At 34.7% G+C, this 15,222-nt stretch overlaps 4 protein-coding genes across 6 annotated transcripts in view; 2 read left to right on the top strand and 2 right to left on the bottom strand.

The window, feature by feature from the left end:
• LOC103861069 (potassium transporter 9) overlaps window positions 1-15,222 on the top strand; it is a 645,946-nt gene that overhangs the window by 377,296 nt on the left and 253,428 nt on the right. The gene's annotated exons all lie outside the window — the stretch shown is intronic.
• Window positions 5,310-6,656, top strand: LOC103861233. Its single transcript, XM_009138946.3, has 2 exons — window positions 5,310-5,712; window positions 6,353-6,656. The coding sequence occupies exons 1-2, from the start codon at window positions 5,422-5,424 to the stop codon at window positions 6,518-6,520; spliced, it is 459 nt and encodes a 152-aa protein (XP_009137194.1). The 5' UTR covers window positions 5,310-5,421; the 3' UTR covers window positions 6,521-6,656.
• Window positions 6,707-8,844, bottom strand: LOC103861232 (pre-mRNA-splicing factor CLF1-like). Of its 2 annotated transcripts, XM_009138945.3 has the most exons (5): window positions 8,195-8,844; window positions 7,660-7,818; window positions 7,370-7,571; window positions 7,096-7,285; window positions 6,707-7,000 (listed from the first exon to the last, which is right to left on the bottom strand). In XM_009138945.3, the coding sequence occupies exons 2-5, from the start codon at window positions 7,747-7,749 to the stop codon at window positions 6,886-6,888; spliced, it is 597 nt and encodes a 198-aa protein (XP_009137193.1). In that variant the 5' UTR covers window positions 7,750-7,818; window positions 8,195-8,844; the 3' UTR covers window positions 6,707-6,885. The 2 variants fall into 2 exon arrangements, with proteins under 2 accessions (XP_009137193.1, XP_009137192.1); XM_009138944.3 differs by having other exon boundaries at window positions 7,660-8,844.
• Window positions 9,119-11,864, bottom strand: LOC103861234 (sphingosine kinase 1). 2 transcript variants are annotated; one of them, XM_009138947.3, is made up of 10 exons: window positions 11,456-11,864; window positions 11,264-11,386; window positions 11,095-11,195; window positions 10,925-10,997; window positions 10,681-10,767; window positions 10,525-10,602; window positions 10,348-10,418; window positions 9,950-10,213; window positions 9,727-9,849; window positions 9,119-9,626 (listed from the first exon to the last, which is right to left on the bottom strand). In XM_009138947.3, the coding sequence occupies exons 1-10, from the start codon at window positions 11,802-11,804 to the stop codon at window positions 9,435-9,437; spliced, it is 1,461 nt and encodes a 486-aa protein (XP_009137195.2). In that variant the 5' UTR covers window positions 11,805-11,864; the 3' UTR covers window positions 9,119-9,434. The 2 variants fall into 2 exon arrangements, with proteins under 2 accessions (XP_009137195.2, XP_009137197.1); XM_009138949.3 differs by lacking the exon at window positions 11,456-11,864 and having other exon boundaries at window positions 10,925-11,000.

The raw sequence follows: 15,222 nt of genomic DNA on the forward strand, positions 1-15,222 counted from the left end.
TATGGACTCAAACAAGCTCCCAGAGCTTGGTACATGGAACTTCGCAACTTCCTCCTCAGTCTGGGTTTCACGAACTCTCTAGCGGACACATCACTTTTCGTTCTACAACACGGGGGCCACCTTATCTATTTATTGGTTTATGTCGATGACATCCTGATAACCGGCAACACCACCACTGGTATACAACGCATTTTAACTCTCCTTGCAGAAAGATTTTCAGTCAAAGATGCAGAGGACTTGAACTACTTTCTCGGAATCGAAGCTCATCGCACGTCGAGTGGTCTCCATCTCTGTCAACGAAAGTACATACTGGACTTACTCCATAAGTATGACATGATGAACGCAAAGCCAGTAACCACGCCGATGGCTTCGTCTCCAAAAATCACTCTCAACTCTGGTGTCTCACTCTCGGATCCAACTCAATATCGCCGACTAATTGGGAGTCTTCAATATCTTCAGTTTACTCGTCTTGACATTGCATATGCGGTCAACCGTCTCTCACAGTTCATGCACAAGCCGACTGAAGATCATTGGCAGGCTGCTAAACGCATCCTACGCTATCTCGCTGGAACTCCGACACATGGTGTTTTCTACTCTGCCAAGAACAACCTCGTACTTCGAGCTTACTCAGATGCCGACTGGGCTGGTGACAGTGATGACTATGTCTCCACAAACTCCTATGTCATCTACCTCGGTCAACATCCCATATCCTGGTCTTCAAAGAAACAAAATGGTGTTGCAAGATCATCTACCGAAGCGGAGTATCGTGCTGTTGCAAATGCCACATCAGAACTTATATGGATTTGCAGTCTTCTCTCTGAGCTTGGTGTCTCGCTTCCAGCAGCTCCAGTCGTTTTCTGCGACAATGTAGGAGCCACATTCCTCTGTGCCAATCCGATCTTCCATTCTCGTATGAAACACATCGCCATTGACTACCACTTTGTTCGGGGACAAGTACAACGCGGAGCTCTAACTGTTTCACATGTCAACACTCGTGATCAGCTAGCGGATGCATTAACGAAGCCACTCACTCGAGCCCGCTTCTTGGAACTGCGGAACAAGCTTGGCGTGACACCCACGCTGCAGCTTGAGGGGGCGTGTAAGAGAGATAGTATAAATATCTCCCCTTAACTATAGTATATTCATTCCTCTGTTTTAGGAAATGTTAGTTATGATCTAACTTAGTCTCCAAGACTAACTCTGTATATAAACCCCTATTGTACATTACGTTCAATATATCAAATACATTTCTTATTACCTTGGATTTGATAAAAAAAACAAGTTTTATTTTTATGTTTTTGTAACATCTATTTCATTGATGAAATGCAAATGTTGATATATCCAATAGAGTGGTACATCCTAATCTCGATAGGTTCCCTAGGGGCGGATGCAAAGGCAAGTTTACGGAGGCATGTGCGCCCCACTGATTTTCAAATTTCCTTACGTAATTATTGTAAAGCCTATGAAATGCCTTCAACTCTAAAATTAATCATAATGGAAATGATCATGTGCCCCCGACTGTTCCAGTGTTCCTACATCCGCTACTGAACCACACATGCTTAAACTCTTAGAGCAGCTCTAACGCTGGTTTTTAAAGAAATTCTTAACTTAAAAAAAGATAAAATTGTAAAGATATCTATACTATACTAAAAAGAGGATATAAGCTCCTCTTAAAGTGTCCACGTAGGCATAAAAAATCGTCCAATCAGAGAGTCCGAAGTTATCACGTCATCTCATTTATTTTTTCGTAAAAAATGAAAACACAATGCAAAGGAAAGGATCGAACCCGGGTTATTATGACATAAATATATGGCAGACACCACTAAGCCATTGAAACTTTCTTGGACACATATACAAGAATCACTAAATATGTAATCACAAACTCTTATGTACATTTACAATGATATGGATTCAACTTTCAAGACTTCGATACTTTGTTTTGTAAAAAAAATAAGTAAGTGACTAAGCTAATATATTCTTTGAAAGTGTGAGAACATTGACAAATATGAAAAAGCATAGATTTTTGTTTTCGTGACAAAGTTAAGAATTTTTTAAAAGTCAGTTTAAGATATAAATTTTCGTGACAAATATGAAAAATCATAGTTTTTTGTATAATTTTTGACAAAACAACTCAAAACATAGTTCTCTAATATCTTAATAAAATATTATTTAAGGTGCAATAATAAATATATCAATTCAATAAATTTTTTAATTTAGAGACAAAACAATAACACAATAAATTTTGAAATATTTGTTTAACCTATCGATTTTTTTTCATGAGAATCCAACTAAACAAGATAAAAAAACAATTAGATTTATTTAATTACCATTTTATTCAATTTTGAATAATTTCAAATTGTAATAATGTATCTTTTTGAAGTTACAAGAAAATAATGTTCTTTCTTTATTACACTAGCATTATATATAGGTTCCATATACACAAATAAATATAATAAAACAACATAAGTTTGTTTTCCCCGATTCATATGAAAATTTTTTAAGTTATCCACCAAAACAAATTAATTAAATTAATCAAATTGTTAGAATACAACAAATTAATATATAATTTTATTTTAAATTAAATTATTTAAAAAGTGTATTTTAATTAAAAACAAAATAATAAATAAGTCAAACTGGTTTGATGGTAATTTTTATGATATATATATATATATTATGTGAAAGAAATATAAGCTTAATATAGAAAAAAATCTTAAATACAAAAACTCTAAAATTAACAATGAATAAAATGATATTTCAAGATGTTTAAGAAATGATGGACTTAAATGATATATGAACTATGAATAGTAGTATTTTGTAAAGCTGACTTTGATAACACATCTGCACATCATTTCCAATCCTTTTTTATGCCAAAATTCAATTTTTTCAGAGCAGTTATTCCACAAAGAGATCGTATGAGATATTGTTTTGATATTCAGATTTGTTTCTTAACTATTAAGAAGATTGATAATTGTAAAAATGTCTTCTTCGAATATTATATGTATATAACCGATCCCCAACATGAGACAACTTTGTTTAAAAAATAAATAATTTCATTTTTCTTATATTATATAATAAATATATATTATTTACTGATAATAAAAATATAGTTATTCATCTATCACAAATATCTATGCAAATATGTGAATCAAGTACAACAATCAAACAACATAATGATTTCCACAAAGAAAATTTAAAAAATATATTTATGTTAGGTAATCTTATTTTATATTCTTTAAATAATGTAATACAATATTGTACATTATTTTTTTAGAATTGAAAAATACATATATATCAGTTAGACAAATTAAGCGATAATTAGACAAATTTGATTTTTTTTTGCCAGCCAAAAGTTTATTATTAATTAGCATCAGTTATTTCAAGATGTTTAAAAAAGGATTGACAAAAAATAGGATGGACATAAATGATATATGAATAGTATTTTGTAAAGTTGACTTAGATAACACATCTGCACATCCATTTCCAGTCCTTTATGATGCCTAAATTTAATTTTTTCAGAGCAATAATTCCACAAAGAGATCGTATGAGATATTGTTTTGATATTTATAATTGTTTTTTTACTGTTAAGAAGATTGATAACTGTAAAAATGTCTCATTCGAATATGATATGTCTATAGCCGAGTCTCCAACATGAGACAAGATTGTTTTAAAAGTAAATAATTTTATTTTTCTTATATTATATAATAAATATATATTATTTACTGATAATAAAAATATAATTATTCATCCATCACAAATAACTAAGCAAATATGTGAATTAAGTACAACAATCAAACAACATAATGATTTCCACAAAGAAAATTTTAAAAATATATTTATGTTATGTAGTCTTATTTTATATTCTTTAAATAATATAATACAATTTTATACATTATTTTTTTAGAATTGAGAAATACATATAATATCTTATCCGCGCGTAGCGCGGTTAAAAAATCTAGTTAAAGTAAATGAGCAAAAGTTTTTAAACTAAGGAGGTTTAGAACCTATTAAAACATTAAAGCAATAGCTGTCACCTTATTAATTAATGTTTCTAGAGTTGTAACAATTAAAATATTAATATATATACTGTAGTATTTTTTAAAACCCCTCACCATATTTACCGATAATGTTTCTCTTAAGCCATCAGCGTTGATGAAGCTTTAAACAAGGAGACTTTGTTCAAAGTTACAAGAGACATTGCTTTTTGCCTATTATTTATTGGCTTATCCTTTTCTAATATTAAATTTTTTGTTTTGAAAAACTGCGTAAAGTTTCAACCACCACGGGTGCCCTTAAAAGCTTGAGACCACAATATTTGAGTGAGAAAATTCCATAAAAATATCCCAACTAAATTTCGTCAAACTTTTTAAACCTAAATTTTTTCGTACTCACTTTAATATCTTAAATAATTATTTTACGCGTTTAATACACAAATTTCTATAAGTATGTCATTTTAATACCTAAACTTTATTTATTATAATCAAAATATTAATAAGTTTCAAAGAAAATGAAAAAAAATATTTAAAATTTCTGCTTTTATTTTAAGTTAAAGGAAATAAAGTAACTAAATGATGGATTTTTTTTTTGAATTTAGAAAATTTAATTTTGATGGAAAAATAAATATTTTTTTTTTATATTTGCAAAAAAAAAGATATTTGATATTTAAAACTTAAAAATTTTATTACAAATTTTAAGATTATACATAATTTAGTTACTTTATTTCTAAGAATTAAAATAAAATTAGAATTTTAAGATTGTTTTGTGAACTTTAGAGATTTTTTAAATTTTATTTATAACATATTCATATTTCTGACTAAAATAAACACAATTTAGATATTAGAATAAGAGTACTGTTTTAAAAGATTGTGTATTAAAATGGGTTAAATAATTAATTGAAGTATTAAAGTGGATAGCGAAAAAGTTTACGTACGTGCCTCTTCTTGCCGAGGTGACGTAGCTTTAAGTAACATTTTTTTTGAAACTTAGCTTTAAGTAACTTGACACAACCTGATTTGATCCATAGGTTTATATATCCATCGCAAAGACCGTAATGTACTGACTGATGTTTAGTTTTTTATACATAATTTTAATCATTACAACACACTGCATCGATGAGAAGCAATGAGATAGAAAACCTGTATTAAGAACTTTTTTGAATCTTGTTAGAATAAGCATGGCAGTTACGTACTCAAGTACAAACACTGCTTGATCTTGTGTTTACAAAAAAGGAAGAGACCCTAACAAATAATGACCCATATTACAAAATAAAAGGCTCAGACTCCTAAAGCCCAAAATATCAAATCATTATTCACCACTAATATTCCGGCACCAGCAGCGAACATATCGGATAAGTTTTATCCTCATCTTCATCTTCCTTTTCTAACTCACATTGAGAAGGAAAAACAACGAGATTTTGGTGTGACAATGAACATCGCCACCTATCATCGTCACTCAAATGTCATGTTAAGTCCTCAGATAGACAAGACTATTGCGAGGAGTGGACAAGCAAGCTCAAATAATGTTACATTCATGACAAGAACACAAGGAGGAGGAGGAAGAAATATGGGATTGTGTTTAGTAAGAGCATGTGCCGGAGAAGAAGAATCCGACAAACAAATTAAGCCCGAGAGAAGAAGTTTCTTGAGCTTAGCAGAAGCTGGTCTTGTCGAAATATCGGGCCTTGGTGCACACGAGAAGTTTCTCTGTCGACTAACGGTAAATTAAACTATTAGTTTACAACCCTTTCGTTTCTTGAATATAATTATTTGCAATGCGAAATGAAGAATAATTTAGTTTTTTTTTTCTAATTAAACAAAGATTTTTCTTATAAATTTAATTGGTGCGAGTGAATTATTAGGAAATGAAACATCAACTTTACATAGAAAACTGAACACATTCATCTTTATGAAGAAAAACATTTAACACATACATAATCAAGAACCGCATTATAGCGCAACTTAACAATGTATCAATGCACTACTAGTGTATATACATAAATTAAACAACTAGAATTTCTTTTTTTGTGAAAGGGTTTAAACAACTAGAATTTCATTTTGTAAAAAAATGAAGAAAGAATCATGTACATTTGATTGTTGAGATATAAAATACGTATTGCACAGTTTATTGGTTAACCGGCCGGGACTTGTGCCCCAGTGGTAATTAATTTGAAGGCGAAACCCAATACGGTGAAGCGATGAGCAAATAATGTAGGCTGACATGTGGTTAGTCTGTACCCAATTCGGTGGAGGCCAGGATACTCCAATATAATTCAAAAAAAAAATTTGTATTGCACAAAAAAAGAAAGATATAAAATCTGTACTAATTTCGGTTTTATTTTGGAACTAAAAATATACAGATATCATCATTGAATTTACTAAGAGTGATATCGGAGCAAGAAGGATGTTCAATAGAAGAGTTGAATGCTGGAAAAATATGCGACTGGTTCTTAAAAGATAAGCTGAAAAGAGAGCAGAACATGGAATCTGCCGTTCTTCAATGGGATGATCCCGATTTTCCATTTTAATATTTTCTTATAATTACATTTTAAGGTACAAAAGAGAGCATGTATGATCATCCATTGGAAAATATTGAGTCGGATTGAAGATATTAGCTTCTTCATTATAACAAAGGGAGTATATAAGATCATTATCCTAAAACCATCATTATAACTGGCTCCTCCTTCTGATGGATAGAACATGATGAGATGCGATGATTAAAAACGTTTTTAGATTCGATCACAAATCAACACACATACACAAAAGTTCTAATACATTTTCTTGTAGTATTTAATTTAGTCTACGCTCAGCACGAGACAATAACATCATCTAGTAGTTACTTTTATGTTATTTTAAACTATTACATAACCACATAACATTATGTTAACCACAGTCAGACGCATTCCCCAGCCTTCTGCTTCTTCCATCTATGAGCAGCTTCAAGAATCTTAAGATTAGCCATCGTCTGTGATTCATCTGGGAACAAATAATCAGTGTATTCTTGGTACCTGCCAAAGATTCAAACAAAATTTTTGGTCACATTAAGCATCATTACCATTTCAAAGATAAAGAAATTGACCAGTTATATCAATGCAATGCGTACGCTGTTGAGCCGTCTTCTCTACTGATGGCTTTTCTTTTCTTGAGCTTCTTTGGGAGAAGCGACTGAACGACACTAACATCCCCGAGGCTACCAAATCCCGCCTCCATGTTAACCCAATCATCCAAAAGTGTAGCACGCTCTTCTTTGTGTGCAGAGTCTTTGTAGTAGGCGTTGGCTCTCTCGAAGATCGCTGAGTATAAGAAAGGAAAAACAGTTAAAACGTGCCACAAGAAAATCACCAAAACTTATAATATATAACATTGTAGTTTGAAACCTCTAGCGCGTCTGATGCAGTCTTTTTTGGTTTCAATAGCAACTTCTTCTTTGTCTTCTTCACCTTTATGTTCAGTAGCAGAAGCTTCAAACTTAGCAAAGCTAACCCACACCTTGTAATGCTTTGTACGCTCCAAGAGTTGCTCATATAAAGCTCGTGTCCTCTCTAACTCTTTTTCTGATATCTCAAAATCAATGTACGTCTGCCAAAATACGTCAACAGAGAATTTAATATTGGTCCAATAGATTCTTAATTCTGAGAGATCTTCGGGAAAAGAAGAAGAAGCTTACCTTCCATAGCAGCTCGGGCATATCTAGAGCTGTCTGAGAGATTGCACGTTCAAAAATAGCTCTAGCACGATCTTTTTCAGAAAGAGACATCTCAAACTCAGCATAGCTTCTCCAAGAATAGCAATTCTCAGGAGACCACTCAAGGTACCTCTGGTATAACTTGGGGTAATAATACATAGAAAATAATCTTAGAATGCAACTGAAATCCATCTTTCTAAATGCTTAATTTCTTCTCATTCCACAAAATGTTCAACAGTTGAAATGAAAAACCATTTCATTTCATTCCATATTGTTCCAGAAAAAATAACAGCTACTTTTTATGAAATACACACACAAGTGAACAATATTTACAATAACTAAAAGGTGAAAAGGTCAATCATGGTTTATGAATTGTGATGTGGTATTGATTCATGGTAAAAAGATTGCTAAAATGATTATTTAGAGTTGATGACGAACCATATTTATCATGGCCTCAAAAAAAGATATAAGGATGGAGTTCTATAAGAGAAAATAAAAATGTGAATTCCTTCCTCACCAAAGCAACTTTTTTTCGTGCACAAGTCAATTACTCAATTTCTTCGGCATTCAGCAACATGGTCGGTCCTGAAATTTTGGGGATCATAGACTATTTAGTAAAAAATTTAGCAGTTTAGAGACCATAAATTTTAGGAACTTATATTTATATATAATTTTCAAAAATTTTGGGAATATGAACCAAATGTTTCATCAAACTTGGTTCAGGATCGGCCCTGTCAAGCAATGTAGGAGCAGATGCAGAAACAATACAACCGCAATGAACTCGCTGCAGAGAGATCCAATAGTGAGGAAATTCATATCTGCACAGGATTTTGGCGATGCAAAATATACTTAAAAAACTTTTTAGCCAATAAACCAGGTAATTTACCTTTCCACATAACTCACAACACGTCCATCTGGAAGCCCTTTGGTGGAAGATGTCTCAGAACTTTCCTTGCTCATAGGCAGAGCTGTAACCAGATTATAATCAACAATATAAATGGATGATAAAATACGAGAATGAATTTGATCAGAGAAAGAAAAACCACCCCTTTGTGAGTTAATGCATAATGCAATTATAAATACTTGCAGACTTTAACTAGTCCGTTTCTTCTTGTGCAAGTGAGATATTCTGATGAAGTAGCATAAACATAAGTCTCTAGAAACCAAACACCATATAGTCTCCACTCATTGTTGATTAGAATGAAATGTAGTTCTCTACTTATCTGATTTTGATGTCCTTTAGTTTTTTACTTCTTCTAGATCTTTCCTATAGCTTTATTTGGACATCTAGAACCTGTACTTTGGTACACAAGAAAAGAAAACTCGGGTGAGAAGAAGAAGAAGAGCCAACCAGGTCGGTAATGCTCTAGTTTAAACTCATTAGGACATTCCCTGTTGAAGCAAGATCTAGAGGAATAGGAACAAGAAGAAGTATATAACATACGCCAAGTATACTTGATATTTGTCTTTATACTTTCAACAGTCGATAACTTATGACTTGATATTTGTCCGTCTTATACTATCAATATTTTGTCCCTACACTGCAAATACAAAAACACACGATGTTTACACCTCAGAGATACAAAGCAGAGAAAGAAAACTCCGTTGGTCATAGGACTGATTTTAATAGACACAAACGTCCTCTCTTTGCTTCTTAGTTGCTGTACGTGTCCCATCAATCAAATTATCGCCACAGCGGAACAACATTCGTGATGTGTCATCCATCTCATGTAATAATACACTTTCTCAATCAGAAACTATTCAGGAGAGAAGAGAGTGGCTAATCCTTGATCAACTGTTATTTGAAGCTTGCTATAAGACATCAGTGCCTTTTCATCACATTTATATGATTTTCTTCCCCTTGCCAATACCTCTCCGTCTGAATCTATGATTCCTTCCTTGTCTTCTTCGTCTATCCGTGCACCCGGCTCCAGCACGAATGCCTTAACCTTTAACACAGTTAAAATCACCGTATCAACATTTTTTAGTTAAGAAACATCAAATGAAAGATTAAAACTATATGGAACGTCGTGGGTTCGGATGACACACCTTTAGGTACGATACATAAGGTGATTGAACATGTGTCCCATCACTCAACTTTGTCATAAGTGATAACAAGGCGAGCTTGGGGCAGTCTTTCATCACAATCAAATCCAGAAAGCCATCAGAAAACTGTTACATCAGACCATATATACATAAGAAGTGTTAGCGTCCTATGAAGGCTTCTTGCTTGTGCACCGCACAAGGAGATGTTATGAAATGTGTAACTGACCTTAGCGTTGGGAGCAGCCAAAGTGTTCTCAGCACCCCAGGGAACATTGTGAAGCCAGACTGAAACAAAAGGGCCTTTGATTTCTCTCCATTCCAGATCTTCAAGATTAGTATCAGGTCCTTGGTATCCTCGTGTCTTATCACCAACAGACGACTCCTTGTCTAGATGGTAACTGGCTGGTTGTCCACAGCTTTCAAACCCAGGAGCCGGCACAAATAGAATTCGTCCATTGTACTGTCTCAAGCATATTATCCTCTGGAGACCCTGCAAAGTCACAAGCCGTAGAAGAGACAACACAATGTCCCATTAGTTGAATAATGGGTAGATTCGAATAGATTAGGCGTACACTTTAAGACCTTCAGTACAAAAGATTGTCAAAAAGATTCAACAAAACATACATAGACATCAAAGCGAGCACTGCCCATCCATCTGAACTTTTCTGACTCGATGTCTATATCAGCCACTAATCCTGAAAATAAAAAAGTTGAATTTATCTCAATACAATCAACAGTATAGTTCACCAAGCTCAGGCACTAGTTTCATATGCAAATACATTTCTGTAGTCAGTTGCATACCCCAAGCAAGCATCAAGACGCTGAAGAATTTGGTAGTCCCTTGTGCGATAGTTGCCACATCTAAAGAACGTCTATGACCTACCAATACAATATATATTTAAACAATGACCTGATTCATACGGAGAAAGAAAACGTTTGAATGGGACAGAGAAAGACCTCGTATAATGGAAACAGTAGCACTTGCTGCACTACAAGACATCCCAACCGGGTCCAGCAATGATTTTATCATGCCATTACCACTTCCTACCATCAAGAATTATATAAGCTTCTCATGCACAAGAGATCAATTTCTCTATCATAAACAGCAATTGTTTCAATCTCACTGAAGGATAATAACTTTACACATCTATACTTTCACATGGAACACACAAGAGACGAGAACGATAAAAGCAGAACGAACCTGCAGGGACCATTCCAATAGGTAGTTTCAAGGCAGTTCTCCAGTCTTCTCTTTCGAGCAGTCCATTCACAACCTACTAAATTAGGAAACAGCACATAATTAAAACAAGAGACTATACTTCCAAAAGAGACAGACACGCATCATCACAACAGAAAAGATTCAAACTTTACCTCAACAAGGACACCGTCGCCACTAACGCAAACAATACCGTCGTATCTCGATACATCCATGGACCTAACCATCTCCTTTGCATGCAACTGATACTTAGTTTCTGCAAAAAAAAAAATCACCAAATCAGATTGTTCTCTTCCAAAAATAAAAAAATAGAAATCAAGAAACCTTGAACATCAAGTTGAACATCAGCATCATCAAACAACGGCTTCACTTCCTCCAAAAATATCTTCCTAGCCGTCTTCTTCCCACCAAAAGGGTTCACAAACACAAGCAGCCTCTTAGGCCGACCTACAAAAAGCATTCACCAAACTCAGCTCCCAAAACGATGTCGTTTTAATGATTAATCCAACAACTAACCGAGAGAGTGAAGGTGTTGACGAAGCTTATCGCACCAGAGGTTTCTAGATTCATCGTAGAGAGGCTCGAACACGAAGTCCTTCCTCGCGTAATCTCCACCGCTTCCTCCGCAGCAGATTGATGATCCCGTTCTCTCCACCAAGGTCTTCACTCTGACCTTGTTGCCTTCCACCGCGAAGCTCAGGATCTCTTTCTCCGTCGTCGATTTCCCGCGGCCGGGTTCCGTCGTCCATTGAAGCTCTCCCTCGGCGGTTAGAGTTAAAGGCGTGACGACGCCGTTTATTAGAACTCGGTCGGAGATTAACGGCGGAGACGGGAGGTGGTCGTTATCCGGCTGAAGAGGATCCATGGTGAAGGAGAGATCAGAGAAGAGTTTCGTGGTTGGTGTGAGAGAGAGAGAGAGAGAGAGAGAGAGAGCTAATAAGAGACGTCTCCAATCAGGTGGGGGAGTGGAAACCACGCGCCTAACGTGGGCGAGTTAGTGAGCTGACGTGGCGTAAATCTTTTTGGTAATTATGACGTGTCAGTTTCTCTTTGGATAAGAGGTAAAATTTAAAACAAGGAAACCTGTAAAAGAAGATGATAACCTCGAAACGACAGCGTTAGTAGATATCTAAGATATGTAACCATCAAAATCAATGTACTAGCTCCGAGAGTAATCTGGTGAGGAATCTTAGTTATGATAATGTACGTTGGAATTGATGCTGCAAGTTTCATCCGTTTCTATTCTATGGTCATTTCTTACGAAAAACAACACATGGACGCACAACGCATACATGAATTTGGTTTTTTTTTGGGTTATTATGAAAACCCACTTGGGTTCGCTTTTGTGAGATCACATTGCACCACCCTACTGAATCGGCTTATGAATGGTTGACGCCGTTAGGTAACACCTACAGATTAGTTTTAATGTCATCCTCAGCTTCGGATAGCTCCACAAGGTCTTTCACCGGATCTTGATAATTTTACAAGAAGTTCTTGGGTGTCTAAAATCTATGTGCACCAGTAAAAAGCCATCATTCGTTGGGTAAACTTGCTATCAAGGTTGACATATGGGGGAAGGATGTAAGAGCCGAATGCCTCCATATCGGTTTAGGAAAATTTACTTTTTCTATACAAGTATGTATTTCTACAGTAAAACGAAATCGGGTTTTGAGATTATTATAATATGGGTTTAAGAGTTTGTAAGTTTATTTTTATTTTTATCACAATACTAAAAACACAATATACTCAATGGTGAAGTTGCCACGTCCTCAAATTAATTCATGCCAATAAGGAGATGACATATCAGCTTTAGTTCCACGTATTACACAAACAAATGGAAATAACATTTACATCTATAGGGGTGGGCGTTCGGGTACCCGTTCGGGTTCGGGTCGGGTATTTCGGATTTTCGGGTATTTCGGTATAGAGGTGTAGAACCCGTTCGGGTATTTCTGTACTTCGGATCGGGTTCGGGTATTTTAAGTTCGGTTTCGGTTATTTCGGATCGGGTTCAGATATTTAGATTTTGAAGAAAAAAAAATGAAAATTTTCATTTCTCAAATTTCTTGTATTTAAATATATAACTTTTCACTTAACTATTTTTTATTTTTAATAGATTGCATGGTTAATAGATTTGGACATAACATTTTCAAACTAAAAAGACATTAATTTGGTTATTGTTTTTAAATTTTGGATGTAACTTTTTGTTAATTGTTGAAATAAAAAGTTTGACATGCATTTTAAGCGAATAACAAATCATCTTCTACGTAATTGTATGTATATCACATGAATTTAAAGTATGTGTAGTATCAATATAAATATTTTATATAAAATGAAAGATGTAAACTATAAATATAAGGTTAATTATCATATGTTCGGTTATTTTCGGATATCCATTCGGGTTCGGATATTACCCGTTCGGGTTCGGATATCCAATTTCTCCTAATTCAATACCCGTTCGGATATTTTGCTACTTCGGTTCGGATTTCGGTTCGGGTTTTTCGGATCGGGTTCGGGTGCCACTTCGGATTTCGGGTAAAATGCCCACCCCTATACATCTATATGCTTTCACTTCAACTTCTTCGTTTTAATCGTTACCCTAATTCATTTCTTCTTCTTAAATCAGTGTTCACCATCAATAAAAATCTTTTCATATTCTGAATTTATCCTGTAAAAATCTGCCATATCCTCCTCAGTTGCACCGTCATGGATTACGAAGCAACCAACAGCGTAGCCATCCGCCACGTAGATCCTGACGCTGGCAACGACACCCAACTTTTTGATCTCTGCTCCAATGAAAAAAATAACTATAAAACTTTCACCGGAGTTTACCTCTTCCTCCCGCCGGCGTGTTGGCTAAATCAGGTTTTGTACTTATCAGCTGCTCTTCGTCTTTATCCTCGAATAATGGTTCAACTCCAGAGTCCTTGAACGAGAGGTATTGTTAATCTTCAATTGCTAAGCTTAATGTCCACAAGGTTTCGTGAAAATGATCAATGAAGCACTTTTTGGCTATAGGGTTTAAGATTTGATTAATATATATTGCAAAATCTGAACTTTTATTGGTTGAAGTGAATCTTGAACTGTGGAACTCTGGTTGTGTTTATTAAATTGTGTTGCCATCATTGTGATTTTCAGTGGCTTAAAGGGGCAGTCATCTTTCCTGGAATGCCTTCCTTCGATGGAAAAGGGTTTTGCTTAAAGACTTAAAGTCAATGGAGCAGCTCTTACTGGAGACGAGGAGCATAATATCAATCCAAAGGTTTCATCTTTTTTTTGTTCTCTGTTTCCTTCTTCACATGTCTCATCCTGTTTCTCGCTAGGCGATTGCAAGAGAGGTTTCAGCAGTGAATCAGCTTGGCATTGAGGTTATTCTCGGATACATTTTTGATCTTACTGCGATTGGGTAACTCTGTAACCATGGATTCATGAGTTATAAGTAGCTAGGTATTATGCGTTGAGATCTTTCCTAGACATGTTGATTGAGAAAGTATGATTAGATGGAAATGTTTAGTACACTAAGTACAATAATAACTGTATAGAAGTTACAAAAATGTGTTCTCAATTTATATATTTCGGGTTAGTTCCCTATAATCCTTCCTTCTTAACAACAAAAATGCTCTGACACAGTCTTAACCACACTGATCTTTGATTTTAATCGATTTTGCAATCACCAAAAAAAAATTAAAAGCTTATTTGCACATCAGTTATAAGCAATCACTGATTGATTCTTTGGTAACGCCAAATTAAAGCTCGCAAGTGTTGTAACATACGTGAAGTAGGATGTTGTGTCTGGGTCGTGGGCATTACAAGGTCATGTATGATGTCTTAATCTTCTTATACTTTTACAACAGGTTGCTATTGTTGTTGGAGGAGGAAATATATCTTTTGTGGATCCACCTGGGCTGGGTGCAGTGGCTTTGACCGTTCCTCTACTGATTGTATCGGGTATCAAATCCATTCTTGACTTTTTGGTCCCAGACGAATGTGTTTTTTTTTCTCGTTTACATAATAAAAAGAAACCCTAAACAGATATTTGCCTCAATACATTTTTTGCTTTTTTTTTTACCTTTTTCAAGTTAATTCGCGTTTGTTCACTACCACGTAAGAAAACCATGTAACTATAAAGATTTTTGGCTTTCAACACCATTTAAACATAGGAACAAACGTGCATACCTGTTGTATGACATAAGCTGATCATATGACTATTTGAGTCTTGCGTAAATATACTTTATGCTTCTGAGGAGCCGGTTGAAGAAACTTGAGAACTGAAAAAAGACTAT

This window comes from Brassica rapa, chromosome A03, assembly GCF_000309985.2.
Source record: "Brassica rapa cultivar Chiifu-401-42 chromosome A03, CAAS_Brap_v3.01, whole genome shotgun sequence".
NCBI classification, from domain to species: Eukaryota; Viridiplantae; Streptophyta; class Magnoliopsida; order Brassicales; family Brassicaceae; genus Brassica; species Brassica rapa.